This window comes from Cajanus cajan, chromosome 9 (genome assembly GCF_000230855.2).
Source record: "Cajanus cajan strain Asha chromosome 9, NIPB_CcT2T_4, whole genome shotgun sequence".
NCBI classification, from domain to species: domain Eukaryota; kingdom Viridiplantae; phylum Streptophyta; class Magnoliopsida; order Fabales; family Fabaceae; genus Cajanus; species Cajanus cajan.
The window spans coordinates 17,244,364-17,264,936 of NC_138525.1; the positions used below are offsets into that span (position 1 = coordinate 17,244,364).

The 20,573-nt window shown below is 35.3% G+C and overlaps 1 protein-coding gene across 1 annotated transcript; it reads right to left on the bottom strand.

Moving 5' to 3' along the window:
- Nucleotides 1-8,383: 8,383 nt before the first annotated feature.
- LOC145951979 (uncharacterized) lies at nt 8,384-10,165 on the bottom strand. The gene is made up of 3 exons (XM_083064190.1): nt 9,936-10,165; nt 9,145-9,827; nt 8,384-8,814 (listed from the first exon to the last, which is right to left on the bottom strand). Exons 1-3 carry the CDS (start codon nt 10,163-10,165, stop codon nt 8,384-8,386), a joined length of 1,344 nt encoding a protein of 447 aa, XP_082920316.1.
- Between the last annotated feature and the right edge of the window lie 10,408 nt (nt 10,166-20,573).

The window sequence follows — 20,573 nt, forward strand, 5'->3', positions numbered from 1 at the left end:
GGTGCATCTTCTTTCACCTCCATAGTTTGACTCCTTAGTCTACCGGCCCATTGGGCTCGCGCGATTTGGATCAACAAAACAACACTGATATACTCCCGCAACAAAATTAAACAAAAGATGTCCCTTCAACATGATTAGTTACATTTGTATGGAACAAATGTATAATGAATTTGGATTTGTGCACAGTGTATATAAGTTATGTGACTAAAAATATAAAGGTTTTATAAAGAAAAAAATAGGTTATTATACTATCTATTAACTTCGTTTCTATTTATAAAAGCTAATTTAAAATAATTATTTATTTTTTATATAAGACTTAACATATTGTCTCATATATTAATTATTTGATTTAAATATGTTTTTAATCCTTTAAATTTGTGATAAATTTATTTTTAATCTCTCAAATTTAAAATTATTATTTTTAGTCCTGTAATTTTTTAAAATTTTATTTTAATCCTTTAGAGCACTAATAACATATCTGAAAGTAACAAATTAAGACGGTTATACAATACTAACTAGATTTAAATGATGTTTTCACTAACAGAGATACCAATAAATAAATTTTATAAAATAATGTTTGATAAATTTCTTATCAAAATTTGAATATAAGGACTAAAATAAGATTTTTTTTGAAATTATACGGACTAAAAATAACAATTTTAAATTTGAGAAACCAAAAATAAATTTACTCTAAATTTGAGGGACTAAAAAATATATTTGTCTAATTATTTTTAGACTAAAATACTCTTGATTAAAGTGTTTTCTCTTAATTTGATAAAATACATTTATAATTTAGATTGTACACTTTAATTGGTTATGATAAATGTAAGTATTAATTAAGAGAGTTAAATGGTATAGGACATGCACTCTATAATTTAAAAGATATATGAGTATTAATTAAAAAGATAAGTAGTATAAGGATAGTTAAAAAAATGTATAAATAGAACAAATTTTTGTTATCAACTAAATTAACTTCTTCACTTAATATTAGTAACTTAGATAATTAGATCTTATAAATAAGAAAAGAGGTAATATAAAATTATTTATTACTCGTCAACATTATTCCAATGTGATGAATATTTGAGATAAATCTATAATTTTTCATGATTTTTCACAAATCAAATTTTAGTTCAATCACTTGCAACGACTCTAACACTCAAAGTCAATATATATTTAAAAGAGAATTAGAGTTGTCTACACCTTAAAATTTGCTTATATAATTTTCTTTGAGTGAAGTAATATTTTTAATGCGTAAATTTTACATTGAATAGTAGAGATATAATACTAGTGTATATAAGGGATCCTCTCTAAAAATAAGCTAGTTTTGGGATTCAATTAGATCTAAATTTAAAGGATGTTTTAATATCGAATCCTTTCATTTGTGAGTGGTTATTAGTTATGGTTTTGAGATAGCTTCCATTGTTTCACACCTTTATGAAATATAATGTAGTGCCAAAAATAATTGGAATAGAGAAGGGTGTTGGGCTGAAGTTGAAAAGGATTCATTTGTATTGAGCCTTATGATTTTTTTTTTGCAGATAATAAACACACCTCTACTCTCATATAAATACACTCCCTTTTTAAAAAAAAATATATAAAATGTTTAAATTACCCTTAAAATAAAATAAAATTCTTAAATTTACACCCCTTCCCGCACCTCACACCCCCTTCCCCGCACCCTCACACCCCCCTTCCACCAGATTCCCGGCGAAAGCGGTGGCTCCATCCTCGTCTGTTTTCTCTCTCTTTCAATTACGCCTTTCCTTTCTCTTCCCTTAATCACTAATTATAATGCGCTTAACTCAATTCCCTCTTCATACAGGTTGCCATTGAAGAACTCGAATACATACTGAAGGAGCTTAAATCCAATTCTTCAATCAAAACTCTCGCCGGTGGCAGCGTCGCCAACACAATTCGCGGACTCACTTGCGGTTTCGAAATTTCCACCGAAATTATTGGGGCCTGCGGGGATGACCACCAAGCCCAGCTTTTCGTCAACAACATGACATTCAATGGCGTGGACCTCTCGCGACTCCGTAACAAGAAAGGACACACTGCACATGTTTGCTATTTCCACAATTGTACTATATTTCAAACAAATAGTGTTCATCGACAAATCCATGGTGAACACTTTGTCTGTGCAATGCGTGTGCCAACAGCCACGCTTGCTGCAATTGGGGCGGGTCTCGTGCTTCTGGGGAACAATAGAGACTGGCCACTGTAGAAAAACTGGGGGTACAATTACGGACTACAATGTTTGTCACTTTAGGAAGAAGGGGGGTGTGGGGTGTGAGGGTGCGGGGAAGGGGGTGTGGGTGTGGGGTGCGGAGGTGTAAATTTAGGAATCTTATTTTATTTTAAGGGTAATTTAGACATTTTTTATATTTTTTTTTAAAAGGGGTATATTTATACAAGAGTGGAGGTGTGTTTATCATCTGCCTTTTTTTTTTATCATGTTTATTTTATAATACTCTATAGGCTGAGAGGGTCTAGTAAGTAGTAATGGCCCATAATAATTACTAGAGAATTTCTCTATTTTTACGTCTTTAACCTATTGAATGCAATAGAAAGATTATTATTAGAGTTAATCACTTGTAAATTGTTAGTGTAAAGTTTTTTTATATTGGTAATTAATTATATCTTTTAATTATGTCATGTCACTGTTAAAAATAAATGTATTTACAATGACATAGCACAATTAAAAAATAGAGTTAATTATCTATACATTATCAGTGTAAAGTTTTTTACACTGACAACCAATCATATCTTTTAATAATGTCATATCAGTTGTTTATTTAATGAAATAATAATAAAAATAAGCAACTTTAAAAGATATCATTAGTTGTCAGTGTAAAAAATTTTACACTGACAGTTTATAGATGATTAATTCTAAAAGACATAATTAGTTGGTAGTGTAAAAAAACTTTACACTAACAGTGGATAGGTGATTAATTTTTATTATTATTAATTAAAAGTATTTGGCACACATACATGTAGGATATTAATTATTTATCTCATTTTATTTAAAACAGAAGATGATTATTATTGATTAAAGTATTTGGCACACACGTACATGTAGGATATTAATTATTTATCTCATTTGATTTAAAACAAAAGGGAAAGTAGCATTGAGCTTTGCTGCTTTAGACATTGGAAACATCCAATGTTATCATTAATTCCAGATTCTCCAATACTCATTTCTCGGTACCTTCTTCGATGCATTAGCTTTATTCAATTATGCGGGTGATTGATCATTATGTATCTACTTTATCAGTTTGTTTATATATAAAAATTTTATTATTACAACTAACTTGTTGGTTGTTGTTTTCCTCGCACATGGCTAGAGTTGTTTTTTTTTTTGTCACTCTTTTTTTTTCTTTTAGGTAGCTGTGTTGTGTTGTTCTATGCAAGCACATGAATGTTGAATGGTAGGTGTTTCTTTCTTACTTGATTGATTTCGGTTAAGGTTGTTTGATTTTCAACTATTTTGTCATTCGTGAGGCACTCTCATTATACCAGAGAAGTTGGAATCAAATCTTCATATTCGAATTATAGAAGATAAATATAGTGTGTATTTAGATTGATGGATCATATAAAATTATGTTGAAAATATTTGTTAATATAATTTTAAGTAAATATTTACATGTTTAGTTTTGTTGAAGAACTTATATGAATCTAATAATTAATTTTAAGTTGAACAACTTTAAATATTTTATTTATAAGTAATTTAAGATACTTTTACAATAAAAAAAAAAAAAAGTTATGTCAAAATTTAATGAATAATTTTGTTCTGTTTGAGTATTGATGCGATTTTAATTGAGGTGAGATGATAGTAAAGAAATGATCATTGTTACCTCATCATCTATACAATGTGTAATGACCCGACTGATCATTCACTCACCACCAAAACATACCGGAAACACTAGACAGAATAGAACAAGTATATAAATATAGAGTCTAGAATATAAGTATATACATATGTCCCGAATCTGACTAGAGTTAGGGCATGTAATATAGGGATTACATCAAAAGTCACTCTCCCAAGTGACCAAAACAAACAGAACATCCGCAGAAATCAGCTCCATCTATCGGTTGCCGACTCATCACTATCCATCACCTATCCCTGCTCTGCTCCCGTACACAGTACGATCATAGCAGTCCAATCACATGGAAACACAAAGGGTAAGCTAGCATAAAGAAAACAACATATAGCAAGATTTTTAAGAAAATATAAACAACCACGACTATTTATGCTTCATCAACATACATTCCCTCGATTTTCAACGTGATCATCAATAAGCATACAATGCGTCGTCACGCATATCAACTCGGAGATCTCCTACAACAACTCAGCCTTTCAGCCTACATCAACTCAGCCTTACGGCCTACAACAACTCAGCCTTGCGGCCTACAACAACTCACATCAATATTCCAACACAACATAACTTATACATCTCAACATATCAACTTCACAGTTCAACAAATCAGCTACAACATAACACCACTTCTCAACACATTCATCAGATACAATTCAATATCAATAATAACATTATCTGCTAGACATCATTTCATAACCTTCTATTTCAATTCAACTCAACATAAAACTTCATACATAACCATCCCATCTCCGCGCCCGGCGCGCACGTGGTTGCGCCTAGCGCAGCGCAACCAGAGAGCACCAGGGGGCCAGCGCGCCCAGCGCAGGTGTGCCCGCGCCCAGCGGGACTCAACCAGAGAACCCAAGGCTCTCTCACGCTTGGCGCAATGGCTATTGCGCCCAGCGCTGGCCAGGCAGAGACTCAGAGGAGTCTCACGCGCCAAGCGTACCTAAATCCCGCGCCCAACGCAGGGAAGGCAGAGACCTCCCTTGATCCCGTGCCCAGCGCACTTCAAATTGCGCCCAGCGCCCACAAGGCAGAGACTCCCAAGGAGTCTGACGCCCAGCGCAACAAGGGGCGCGCTCAGCGCCCAATAGAAAACCCAAAATTTGCCACAACTAGTATCGCGCCCAACGCGGTCCAGGTCACGCCCAACGCGGGCCAGCTAGAGACCCACATCCCCAAGCGCGCCCAGCGCATTCATCATTGCACTAAGGGAGCTTGGCCAAATGGGGTTCCCTGGTGGCCACGCGCTCAGCACGAAGAACCGCGCTCAGCGCGAAGCTTAGCAGCAGCCAACCATTTTCGAAAAACTCTTCAAACAATCTGCAAAACAACCAGAAACTTCACATGCAATCGGTTCGAATTACTGCAATTTCATCCAAGAGTCCAAAAATACCACCTTTTCCAACATGCAATAACAAATCAAGGATTTTCCCCAAAATTTCTCAACAACCCCGAAACCCCAAAAAAACCAAGTTCTCTTTCAACTCAACCACGAATTATCCATCAATCAGCATCTAATGAGTTTCTCGAACTCGTCCACAACCACAAACAGCGAAAAAGAAACAAAAGTACTAGCTTCCCTTACCTCGGCCAAAGATTCCGAGCTTCGGGTGGAAAAGAATGAAGGAGAAGAGAAGCTTGGAAGTGAACGGAGAAGAAATCAGTTGGAGGAATCAGTTCACACCCCCTAAGCACCTTCAGCTGCCAAGAATCGCCACCAGCAAAAGAGAGAAAATGAGAAGTGAGTATTTGGAGAGAAAATGAGTTGTGTGGGGAAGGGTGAGTGAGGCTGAAGAAAAAAAAGTGTAAGGGTGAAAATGAGAAATGAAAAAAATAGGGTCCTCACAACCTCCCCGACAACAAAAGTTTTCATCCCCGAAAACAGGCTTACTTGGGAATAGAAACGGATATCGCTCCCTGCACTGCTACTCCACCTCCCAAGTAGCCTCACCAGTAGCTGCATCCCATAACACCTTCACCAAAGTAATGGACTTACCCCTCAACTCTTTCAGCTTATGATCAATAACCGTTACTGGCAACTTCTCAAATGTCAAGTTCTCCTTTACTCGCACATCGTCTAGCTCCACCACATGACTCGGGTCATGAATATACTTCCTCAGTTGAGACACATGAAATACATTGTGTAGGTTTGAAAGAGATGGTGGTAAAGCCAACCGATAAGCGACTGGACCTACACGTTGTATTATCTGATAGGGACCCACAAACCTTGGTGTCAACTTCCTTGCCCTCAGTGCTCTTCCCACATCAGAGGTCGGAGTCACTTTCAGAAACACATGCTCCCCTTCGGCGAACTCCAAAGGCTTCCTCCTCTTGTCAGCATACGACTTCTGTCTACTCTGAGCAGTCTTCATCCTTTCCTGAATTATCTTTACCTTCTCAGTGGTCTGTAGGATTAGCTCCGGGCCTACCACCACTGATTCACCATCCTGGTACCAGCACAAAGGAGTCTTACATCTCCTGCCATACAATGCTTCAAAGGGTGCCATCCCAATGCTTGCATGAAAGCTGTTGTTGTAAGTGAACTCAACCAATGGTAGGACCTCCTCTCAGCTACCCAAGTGGTCCAACACACAAGCCCTAAGTAGATCCTCCAAGGACTGAATTGTCCTTTCTGACTGACCATCCGTTTGTGGATGATAAGCAGAGCTCAACTTCAACTTCGTGCCTAGGGCCTGATGGAGACTCTGCCAAAACCTTGAAGTGAACCTCGGATCTCTGTCTGAAATAATACTAGAAGGCACCCCGTGCAACCGCACTATCTCCCTCACATACAACTGTGTCAACTTTTCCAAGGACCACTTGATGTTAACAGGCAAAAAGTGTGCGCACTTGGTCAACCGATCTACAATCACCCAGATAGCATCACTATTCCTAGCTGACCTAGGCAACCCAACAATGAAATCCATGGTAATGCTGTCCCACTTCCACTCCGGAATCTCCATTTGTTGTATCAACCCACTCGGCTTCTGATGCTCCACCTTTGCTTTCTGACAAGTCAGACAGACCGCCACATACTCAGCTATCTCCCTCTTCATGCCAGGCCACCAGAAAGTCTTCTTGAGGTCCTGGTACATCTTAGTCGTACCCGGATGTATGCTAAGTCTACTCTTGTGGCCCTCCTCCAACATAGCTTTCTTCAACTCAGCATCCTGAGGTAGGCAGACTCTGCCCTTGAACCTCAAGATTCCATCTCCTCCTAGTTTGAAGCCAACAGCCTTCTCGGTACCCAACAACCCAAGAAGCTTCACCAGCTCGGCATCTTGTAGCTGCTTAAGTCCAACCTGCCTCAAGAACTCACTAGTTATGGTGACTGTCCCACAACTTATGTGATCCTGAGCTAACTCCACACCGAGGTTCAAATCTCAGAATTTCTCAATCAGTTCCAACTCCCTCACCATCATACTCGCTATGTGGATGGATTTCCTACTCAACGCGTCCGCCACAACATTGGCCTTACCAGGATGATACATCAACTGGAAGTCATAGTCCTTCAGAAACTCTATCCACCGTCTATGCCTCATGTTCAGCTCCTTCTGGTCAAATAGATACTTCAGACTCTTATGATCACTAAAGACGCTGAACCGAGCACCATACAAATAGTTTCGCCATATCTTCAAGGCAAAAACAACAGCTGCCAATTCCAAGTCATGAGTGGGATAATTCCTCTCATGGTTCTTTAGCTGCCTTGAAGCATAGGCCACCACCTTCCCATGTTGCATCAGTACACACCCAAGACCTTGGTGAGAAGCATCACAATACACATCAAAAGGCTCATCAGAATCCGGCAACACCAACACAGGAGAAGTAGTCAACCTACTCTTCAACTCCTCAAAACTCTACTCACAGACATCTGTCCAAACGAACGGCTGCTCCTTCCTCGTCAACTGGGTCAGAGGTGCTACTATCTTGGAGAATCCTTCAATGAACCGACGATAGTAGCCCGCTAATCCCACAAAGCTCCGAATATCAGTGACAGTCCTCGGACGCTCCCACTGCAACACAGACTCCACCTTAGCCGGATCAACAGCAATCCCCTCAGCTGAAATCACGTGGCCCAAGAACTTCACTTCATCCAACCAGAACTCACATTTTGAAAGCTTAGCATACAGCTGCTTCGCCTTCAAAACCTCCAGCACCATCTTCAAATGCTCTCCATGCTCTTCCCGGGTTCTCGAATAAACCAAGATATCATCAATGAACACTACCACGAATTTGTCCAAGAATGACCGGAAGATCCTGTTCATGTAATCCATGAACACTGCAGGGGCGTTGGTCACACCAAACGGCATCACGATATACTCATAGTGACCATACCTAGTCCTGAAAGCAGTCTTCGGTATGTCACCCTCCTTCACCCTAATCTGGTGATACCCCGACCTCAAATCGATCTTAGAAAACACTGATACTCCTCTCAGCTGATCCATCAAGTCATCTATCCGGGGGAGAGGATATTTGTTCTTGATGGTCAACTTATTCAACTACCGGTAATCCACACAAAGTCGACTGCCCCCATCTTTCTTCTTCACCAACAACACAGGAGCACCCCACGGTGAAACGCTCGGCCGCACTAACTGCTTCTCCAATAGGTCTTCCAACTGACCCTTTAACTCACTCAGCTCGGCAGGAGCCATCCTGTAGGGAGCCACCGACACTGGCCCCGCACCTGGAACCAGATCAATGCCAAACTCTATCTCCCTTACAGGAGGTAACCCAGGCACCTCATCAGGAAATACTTCGACAAAGTCTCTCACCACATCTATCTCAGAAATGACTCTCTCAGTCTCCTCACTCATCATAGCAAACAGAAGACAACCCTCTGCTCCATCCCTCAACCATGATTCAGCTTGACCAGCTGAAATCAATAACTCATCTCCCTCTTGCGGAAAGATCAACCGTCTATTGGCACAATCTATAAGAATACGATTGGCAGATAACCAATCCATCCCCAAGATTATGTCAATATCAACCAAAGGCAAACAAATCAAGTTTACCTTGTACTTCTTCCCATTCACAACAATGGGGCAGCCAGCACACAGCTCAAAAGCGACTACTGAAGCAGAAGCGGGCGTCGACACTAGCAGTCTCAACCCCAAATCAGACACAGGCACTCCCAACATAGTAACATAGGCATAGGAAATAAAAGAATGGGAAGCCCCAGAATCAAACAAAAGCATCACATCCTTACCAACAACCTTGCCCTTCCCCTTCACTAGGTCAGAAGAAGTCGAAGCCTCAGCACCAGTCAAAGCGAACACCCTACCAGTCGTAGTGGGTCTGTCACCCCGCTGAGTCTCGGTCCTCTGAACACTACTCCTCTGAGTATCGGCTCTCTGTGCATCGCTCCTCTGAGTACTCCTCTCCGGTCTACCCCTGGTGGAACAGTTGAAAGACACATGTCCCATCTGCTGACATCTGAAACACATGCTCTCAGTGTGTGGACAATCCCTGATCAAATGGGATCCACCACATCTGTAACACCTAAGGGCATCACCTCCACCCTGTCCTCCCCCTCTGGTAGTCTCAGCAGGTTGCCTAATGGCAGGACCCCTTTGTTGTGGCTGGGGCCTATCATACGGCTTCCCCTGACTTCCACTTCCTCTCTTGGAACCAGCTGGTCCCTCAGCAGCTCTGATCACCCGGCTACTCCCTTCCAACCTCTCTACAATCTTCGCCTTCTCCACTAAGGCGGGAAACTCGGTGATGGCCATAGGCACCACCACCTTCTTCAACTCATACTTCAGCCCCTCCGCAAATTTTCTGCACTTCCAGGCTTCAGAAATAGCCTGTGAATAGAAACGAGCCAAGTGCTCGAACTTCAATGCATACTCTGATACAGTCAACCCACCCTGAATCAATCGCAAAAACTCGGCCTCCTTGGCGTGCCTCACGCTCTCCGGATAGTATTTCTCCATGAACACTGTCCTAAAACACTCCCAGTCCACTGTAACTCACCTAGCAGCAAACATCTAGCAAGTGTTTCTCCACCAGTGCTCGGCCTCTCCTACCAGCATATACACAGCATATGCCAACCTCTTTTCTGGAGAGCACCACAGAACATTAAAAATCTTCTCTAACTCACGTATCCAGCGGTCAGCTACCTCTGGATCCGCTTCACCCGTAAACTGTGGGGGATGACACTTCCGGAACTCAACCAGGTCCCGGCTTTCCTGTGACCCCGTGGGTCTTGCTGCACCAGCTGCAGCTCTCTCAGCTTCCATCCTACCAAAATATGCATTTTGCTGCTGCATAGCCATAGCCATCATCTCTATGGCACGACTATCTGTTCGTTGGTTCTAGTTATCGTCTACAAAATAACAGCATTTTTAGTACACTACCAATCACCCCAAAGAACAACTATCAACACAGTAGTTCATCACATCAATTAGCACAACAAGCAACACAACAAGGCAACACATCACAGAGTTAACACAATAAAAGCCTAAAGGAACCACCCCTAAAGAGTGTCCACTAGACTCGACCTGCTTTGATACCACTAAAGTGTAACGACCCGACTGGCCATTCACTCACCACCAAAACACACCGGAAACACTAGACAGAATAGAACAAGTATATAAATATAGAGTCTAGAATATAAGTATATACATATGTCCCGAATCTGACTAGAGTTAGGGCATGTAATATAGGGATTACATCAAAAGTCACTCTGCCAAGTGACCAAAACAAACAGAACATCCGCAGAAATCAGCTCCATCTATCGGCTGCCGACTCATCACTATCCATCACCTATCCCTGCTCTACTCCCGTACACAGTACGATCATAGCAGTCCAATCACATGGAAACACAAAGGGTAAGCTAGCATAAAGAAAACAACATATAGCAAGATTTTTAAGAAAATATAAACAACCACGACTATTTATGCTTCATCAACATACATTCCCTCGATTTTCAACGTGATCATCAATAAGCATACAATGCGTCGTCACGCATATCAACTCGGAGATCTCCTACAACAACTCAGCCTTTCGACCTACATCAACTCAGCCTTACGGCCTACAACAACTCAGCCTTGCGGCCTACAACAACTCACATCAATATTCCAACACAACATAACTTATACATCTCAACATATCAACTTCACAGTTCAACAAATCAGCTACAACATAACACCACTTCTCAACACATTCATCAGATACAATTCAATATCAATAATAACATTACCTGCTAGACATCATTTCATAACCTTCTACTTCAATTCAACTCAGCATAAAACTTCATACATAACCATCCCATCTCCGCGCCCGGCGCGCACGTAGCTGCGCCCAGCGCAGCGCAACCAGAGAGCACCAGGGGGCCAGCGCGCCCAGCGCAGGTGTGCCCGCGCCCAGCGGGACTCAACCAGAGAACCCAAGGCTCTCTCGCGCTTGGCGCAATGGCTATTGCGCCCAGCGCTGGCCAGGCAGAGACTCAGAGGAGTCTCACGCGCCCGGCGTACCTAAATCTCGGCCTAGCGCAGGGAAGGCAGAGACCTCCCTTGATCCCGCGCCCAGCGCACTTCAAATTGCGCCCAACGCCCACAAGGCCAAGACTCCCAAGGAGTCTCACGCCCAGCGCAACAAGGGGCGCGCTCAGCGCCCAATAGAAAACCCAAAATTTGCCACAACTAGTATCGCGCCCAACGCGGTCCAGGTCACGCCCAGCGCGGGCCAGCCAGAGACCCACATCCCCAAGCGTGCCCAGCGCATTCATCATTGCGCTCAACGAGCTTGGCCAAATGGGGTTCCCTGGTGGCCACGCGCTCAGCGCGAAGCTTAGCAGCAGCCAACCATTTTCGAAAAACTCTTCAAACAATATGCAAAACAACCAGAAACTTCACATGCAATCGGTTCGAATTACTGCAATTTCATCCAAGAGTCCAAAAATACCACGTTTTTCAACATGCAACAACAAATCAAGGATTTTCCCCAAAATTTCTCAACAACCCTGAAACCCCAAAAAACCAAGTTCTCTTTCAACTCAACCACGAATTATCCATCAATCAGCATCTAATGAGTTTCTCAAACTCGTCCACAACCACAAACAGCGAAAAAGAAACAAAAGTACTAGCTTCCCTTACCTCGACCAAGGATTCCGAGCTTCGGGTGGAAAAGAATGAAGGAGAAGAGAAGCTTGGAAGTGAACGGAGAAGAAATCAGCTGGAGGAATCAGTTCACACCCCCTAAGCACCTTCAACTGCCAAGAATCGCCACCAGCAAAAGAGAGAAAAGGAGAAGTGAGTATTTGGAGAGAAAATGAGTTGTGTGGGGAAGGGTGAGTGAGGCTGAAGAAAAAAAAGTGTAAGGGTGAAAATGGGAAATGAAAAAAAATAGGGTCCTCACACAATGTGTCAAGGTATTGGTCATCAATAAAATATATGTTTGGATATTAGTTTAAAATTACGTTCAACAGAAAAATGTATATTCCAATGTAGAAAAAGTAAAAACTTGTAAGTGTATTTTTTTTCAATCCCAGTTGAGTTGAATTCAACTAGTTCCCAAATATACTCAAAGAGTCTAACTTCCAAGTTAACAACTAGCAAAGCAACAACTAGTTGGCATAGCAAGGACGGTATTATGGTCATGATCATGTGTATATAAGAGTTTGAAAGGTAGTGTGTTAAGTGATTAATGAATATTAGTAATGTGTCTATTACTAAACAGATAAGTGGTTCATGTTGCATTAAATGTCATTTACAAGCAAGACTCACATACATGTTAGAAAGGTACATGAGTGGTTTAGGATGGAGGTATAAAAATTTTGAGATATCGATGTCAACTTTGAGGCAGTGGTTATAAGGTTGGAGTATAGGTTATGTTTAGAATGAGATTGGTATGGTGTGACATTGGCCTTGTTTGTAATAATTATTCCCCAAAATTTGTTTCAAGAGTAAGTTAAGGAGTCAACTTTGATTGAGATCGCCATGGTATGTCAAGGCCTAATGTTTTGGATTTTTCTTGACAATTGTTATCTTTTAAATTTCCAATTAGGTCCACTTAGGCCTAACATAAGGATGCTAGGAGCATCACATGTTAAATAATAGTCATACTTGTGATTATTTGGATCATTGTCCATGATAATCTTTCTTCCCCCTCTATTAAAGACTTTAGGCTATGAAGATGATTTTCTCATGGGGTGGTGTCCAACTTTGTTCCATGTAGGAGTTTGTGGGAACTTTTCTAAGATTTATTGGATAAGATATTTAGGAAGTGGATCATATTTAGTCATCGTTGGATATTTTAAGAAGTTAATAGTAGCTCCATTATTATCTCAGTAAGGCTAAGGGGTTTGTTCCTCCACATGTCAATCGACCATTGACTCGTGGAGTAATTAAAATGGTTGTTAGAATCTTAGTAGAATCAATTTGAAAGTCGATAAAAGGTATATGACTTTTGGAATTAACTTTGAGATCCCTAACCATGCTTGAGTAGTAAAATTTTAGTTGGTACAACAAACAATGATATTTTAACCATGTTGAAGTTAAAGTCTTTTGGATCTTTTGGTATTGCTAGAGAGATGTCTTGAAGGAAAAAACATAAAGAAAAAATCAACCAATATTTAAGTACCCTAATTGTTATTACACTATGTCAATTTGACACACTTGTAGTGATGTCAAAATGAGCTACTTCAATTAGCCAAACAAATGGGTTGGATTATGATATAAAAATTTAGGCTTGAAGTCATTTTGACATGATTTGATCTAACCCAATTCACTTTGGTCTAACTTGTGTCAAAGTGGTTAGGCTAACCTATTGATCAAATTTATTTATTTAATAATATTAATATTTTTATAATTACTAACATAATAAATTATATATTTAATATTGTCAATGTTTATTATAAGGCTAATATTTCATTCATGTTGAGTTTTTTTTTAAAAAATTTATTTATTGTTAAAATTGGTGTACTTTATGTCATTTATGTTATAATTTATTATTATGTAAAAATATATTTTAAAATTTTTTGGCCATGGGTCAACCCATTAAGGGTTGGGTTGGACTAAAAAATTTTAACTTGATATCAAATTGGCCTGACTTGGCCCAAAAATGGGTTTGCATGTGATTAGGGGTGGAGCTATAAGGGGCCTAAGAGTGCCACGATCCCCCAAAATTTGGAGCTCCCTTTAAAATTTCTATACAAAAATATTTATGGCCCCCCTAAAGAGAAAAAAATAAAATGAAATTATAGTATTGGTCCCCCTTAAAATGGTGTCCCACCTTCATTATTGACTATGATATACTAGCTAAATTGACTATTATAACACATTTTAGATTTGATGTCTTAATGATTGCATTTTGCAACACTTCACTTAATTCTTTATTAGTCAAAATCCTTTATAGATAGCCTTTTCCAAGATGTTCAATATGTTTTTAGGATTAAAATTGACCCCATAAATCAATATAATTTTTTCAACGTGTTTTGTCATCACTTACTCTTTCTTATACTTTCTACAAAGTCACTCATCTCTGAATTGCTCTAAGTCTAACATACTTGACTGTAAAGTTTTTAAGTGATGAACTAACTAAATGTAGATGTATTTTGTTGGTGTAGATAATACTAATTAATTTTGTTAAGTTTTATTCAATTATACAGTCTCATAATTGTACAACCTTTGAATCACTCTCATTTTAACATGTCCATGATGCTACAATTGCTCTACATGCTTGTTCAAATCAATGTTGTTCCCTACCCAAGGATTAGTGATAGAAATTGACCAATAATAATAGGTGTATTTGTTCGTGAGCTATTAAACTTGTTTTGAACAACTTCTAACTTGCCATTTTGAGGCTTTTATGGATTGACTTTTCTTAATTCCACCCCACATATAACAATAAGTATAGTAGTGGAATAATTTAACAAAATTGAGTTCATGCATAAATGACCAACTGAATAACAAGTTTGGAAGAAGATATCACATGACGACTACACCTATCACTACTCCAATAAGAACATCTAATGATAATAATCACAAGATAAATATGAACAATAGAAGAGCCAAATCTTAACTATGTCCCGATGTTACATCTTATTAGAACACACACAACACAAGATTTAAACCTCACCATCAACATAGTAAGCATTACCTACAACACACTCAACACGGAACAATAGAAAATTTAGGGAAATGAAAAACGTCTCACTCTAACATAATTAGCATAAACTTAAAATTAATCAAGTAAAAATTTATAATTCATAGTAACAACAGTATTTTTATAAAGTTCATTTTCCATTGAGTTCATGTTAACCCACTTATACTCTACATTCCCAATCCATGTCTCACTCCTTTGATGACACTTACATTAATTATAAATAGCTCGAAATCTCAATCAATATACTCATGGTTCCATAACATATTCTTGTGGGCCAAAGACTAAGTCTCATGGATTGAAACACATACACAATCATATAAAACCCACATCGCCCTTCTTACATATGCAAACACAAACTTAACCATCACAGAATAAGTGTTTATTACTCCTATATCATATTCAACAATTCTCAAATTCAATACAATTGCATATGCACAATCACTAATTTAGTCATGACACCTAATGACACTCACGTTGTGCCTGTCGCCAATCCTATAGAAAGCACACTCTACTCTCTAAAAGGATTACGTATGATGAAATTACCATAGAGACACCCTGGAGCTTGCACACCTGACATGACTACCCCCACGTCCGATGTTATCACCATAATTATCATGCCATTACAAATCATATTACACAACAATTTCACGTAATTCCCTATTAATCATAATTCTCTTTTGCTCTATAAAATAATAGGTTCACAAGCATGCATAAATTCATAACCACAATATCTCATGTGAAATCAATCGTACATGCAACTTAAACTCAACATCTCATGTTCATAAGAAGAGTACATGACCATAATTTCACCCCTTAATCAAACCACAAATTTCTCCAAGGATTAGATACATAGGCAATAGGAAAACAAACACCCTAATCCATAGATTAATTAATTCCTACAGAAGAAACCTCTTACTCTCCTTTATCTTTATGACCACTTGTCAAAGGGTGTTATAGTTTGCAATCAAGCTTTTGAGTTTTTTTTTGTGGAGTTCAAGATTTTTGTTTATTACATTGAAGTACGAGTGAATAAAGGACACATGAGTTGTGTTTGACCCAAACTTATCAAGTTATCCCTACATTTTGATTGGATCAACTTTTATACCCTAGTCTATTCTTAGACCCAAATAAACCCAATGATATGCAAGTTAAATTAGGATCAAGTTTATTTAAAATAATATTGGGTTGACCTAAAATATAATTAACATAAAGTTCTCACTTTTTATTAATGTAATTACAATTTTAAGACTAATTTGTATCTCATCATTATACATGATATTATATAAATTAAGTTATTATTACTTATAATCTCTAGAAAAAACTACTTTTAACAATAATATAAACATATAAATAAAAGAAGCTAATAAGATAGTGAAATATAGAAAGAAAAATGAAATACTTTAAGATGACATAAAAAAAATGTTAGGTCAAGTTATACTTGACTCTTATCCATTTCTAAATTTTGACCACACCAATTTTTTAAACTCTAACTCATCTTTAAACTTTGATGAATCAATAATCTGCAAGTTAAATTAAGATAAGATAGGTCGAATCATCAAGTTGAGTTAGACATTGTTCACTCTTATATTGAAGCACAAGATTTTGAACAATATTTTTAGATTTTTTAATATTTTATTTCCACCTCAATTTAGATTAGGTTAACCTAGTTAAAAGTGGTGGTGTTTTTTTTTTTTCTTCTTCTGAGTATGATTCAATTTCCAATATTAATATATATATTCAAGATTTTATCATTAGAGATTAGAGTGTTTCATTCCTAATTACTTATGTACGAGTGCACGATTTATGTAAGCATATAATTTGTTATTTTTTATATTACTTTTTATAAAATCTCCTTAAAAAAAAACACTATACAATTGCGATATGGAAAATTTGATATCTAGTACAGAAGATTATTAAGAAAATTTTGTTAGTACAATCTTACTTAACCTTACTTTGCTGAAGAGAGCAATTGCATCTATTGTTTAGTGAAATTGGGAGGCTCCATTTATGAAAAGTTCAAACTTTTAAATCCCTTCCTTCAAATATGCGTTGGTTGCTAGCAAATTAAAGTGTTAATTATATATTTTTATTCATTTTTAATAAAAGAAAACATTAACAAAATGGAGGAAAAAATGGATAGATTAAAGGTGGCATTAATTTTAGCCAAAATCACAATATCTATATCATGATGTTTGACGAACCAACAAACAAATTGGTAGAACATCATATTATCCTCATGACATATCAAGAAAATATAAAATAAATAAATAAACATTTTAACAAGATATATATGTTATAGCGTGAAGAGAGGAGCTCGAATATTGTAACAACAAATTGTAAGGTCGAGTCAAATTATCTATAAATGTCTACACTTCATTGTGCCCAAGTTTCCAACTCATTAATAAATTGTATTAAAGCAACATGTTGTTAGAGTGTTTTCAAAAGGAATTAATGACATTTCTAGTTCGTAAATTTTAAAAATTTTCAGTTTTATCTCTTATTTTTAGAAAATTAATTTTAATTATTATATTTTTGAAATGCCTAAACTTTGGTCGAGAAAAGTTGTCAGCTTTAAGGAATAAAGTTTTTATATTTAAAAAATACAGAGAGGAAAATCAAAATTTTAAAAAATATTTAAGAACTAAAATCATTATTAACTAATACTTTCTTTTATTACTATGATTATATATTGATACATATAGTGATACAGAGCATTTATAGCTGAAAATAGTAATTAATTTTTTTAAAATCATAAATATATACAAGATAAATATTTTTTTTCCATATAATCATCATGATATTATATATTAAATATGTTTAATTTTTTATAAAATAATTATAAAAATTATAAAAAAAATATCACTACACAATTCCAACATTGTTGTAGTGTTACAATTTTTTTAATATAAAAAAATTAGATTAAGGTAAATCACAATGTGAAGTGAGAGTCAATTACTAACATTTTTAAATATTCTTAATAGAATCACTCTACTTTATTTTCACTTTAAGTCTATATAAAAAAAATATATAAGACATTAAGAAAAAATTATTTCGTGTTCTATTTCGAAACGCATGTAATGAATTGTCAGAAGCAATTGCGGTTTCAGTATTAAACATGATTATATGGTCTGATGACTGTATTGCATGAAAATACCATTCTTAACAAGTTTCTTTAGTGGTGCAAAAAAAAAAAAAAAGTTTCTTTAGTTGGTGTAATAAAAAAAAATTATATAGTTTTTTTTTTAAAAAGAAGTGAAAGAATAAAAGAGATTTAATAATGATGCTAGTTAAAGGTAGAAAAGGTGATCATAATTAGATCCATATATTTTTTTTCGTGAAAGCGAATTAGCTGAATGGCAATCTTATCTTCTCATAGCTTTTCCTTCGATAATGCCATGAGAATTGCAAATATTTTTCTTAAGCAACTCAATCTTATATATAATATATACTATTATATACAATAAATATTTCTTTTATAAACGTTTATTTCTATTTTATAAGAATCATTATATTTTTTTTTAATAATTTATTCAAGAATCTTAACAATTCTCTTTATTTTTAATGGTTTTTTAGTCTTAAATTATTTGTTCTTTATAATTAACTACTCACTCTTTAAGTAACTACTTACTTTATTTTTTTTATTTTAAAAATTAGAGACTCGTAAAAAACGATTATAAAAACGCTTCTTAAAAAATTGATTTTCAAGAAATAGATAGAATTTAGTTCTTAAAAAACATAAAATATTTATTTTTAAAATAAATAGTCCAAAAAAATACACTGAAATATAAAAAAGTTTACTTATTTTAAAAAAATTATAAACAAACGGGTCCAAAAACCAATCCCGCCGTGGGAATTTCGTTAAAAGAAAAACAAACTTTTATTTCAATAAAAGAAATAAAAACAATATTCTATAATGAAAATGAAAGTATAATATGCACTTTTAATTACAAATTATCACATATAATAAATTTATTGTTTTTCAATAACTACTTTTAAAATTATACAACCAAAGTTTTTTTATTGGTTAATAGTTTTTACATTAATAAGGCATGATTATTAAGTTTTAAAAGTTAAATAAAGTAATGCATTTAACATTGGAAAATACATGAGTAAGGACTACATACAAGTAAATGTAAATATTTTTACATTATTGTTTAATTACAAATTTATATGTATAATAAATTTATTGACTTTTATAATAATTAATAATAAGTAGTATTAATAACACTTCTTTTAATACACTATCTCTTATTAATTAATATTTATTGAACACCATAAAATTAGAAAAGAGTTTTTAAATTGGGTGTAGAATCTATAAATTTCAACTAATTCAAAAAACATGTTTAAAATAGTGTAACAAATATAATGTTACTAGTATTTTTCATTAAAAATTGAATTTTACATCGATGATTTGATAATAAATAATTTTAATTAAATATCAACACATTATATAAGTATAATTTTAATTTTTTTAGTGAATAACAAATCCAAAGATAGCTATCATATACTTTTGATATTATATTCGAGTTTGTCCTTATAAGAAAATGTTACGATAACAAAGAATCCACGTCACTTAAAAAAATATTAACACCACTCTTTATTGCATTCTTTTTTAATATTCTTTTTATAAAGTAAAATTCATTAAAAATTATAATTTTTTAAATCTCATATCTAAATAAAAATTGTAATTATTAACAAAGATTTTGGACTATAGAGAGAGTGTCATTATATACATTCCTTAGAAAATATTTACGATAATACTTTGTTTGGATTTAAGGATAGAAAAGGAGGAGTGAAAAATGAGGGATTTGAAGGAAAAGTGAGTGGAAAGTGAGGTTGTTTGGATTAAGGGAAAGTGAGTAGAAAGTGTAGAAAAAGTTTGTGAGTGAATTGATTGATGTGATAAATAAAAATAAAATTTTTAATTAATAATTTTGTAAGATTACTATTTTGCCCTTAGGTTAAAAAAAGTTTATAATTATTATAATTAAAAGATAAATATAAAAATTTTAACTAAAAAAATAAATATAAAATCTTAATTTAAAACTAATTTAATTTAAATATTTGCTTTAAATTTAATGATAAATAAAAATTAAAAATTTAATAGATGAATATGTAATTTACACTTTTACCCTTATATTAAAAATGAGTATAATATTATTTATTGTAAATAATAATAATTACAATAAAATTATATTAATAGGTATAATTTATTAAAAAAAATAAATAATGATAATAATAATAATAAATATTATAAAATTAATAAAAATCATAATAAATAATAATGATACTAATTATCATAAATAATAATAATATTAATAATAATGATAATAATAATAATATTTATAATAATAAAGAATAATAACAAAATATATTATGATAATTATATTTTTTAACATTATTTTATATCCAGAACGGCCGTTCTCATACTAGAACGACCCGTTCTAGATTACAAATTAACCCACAACAACTATGCGTGGAACGACCTGTTTTGAGTTCGCATATTGCTCATAAAATTCAGTGTTGGAACGACCCGTTCTGATTTCCTCTGAAAGCGAAAATATGCCACCATAATCGATTATG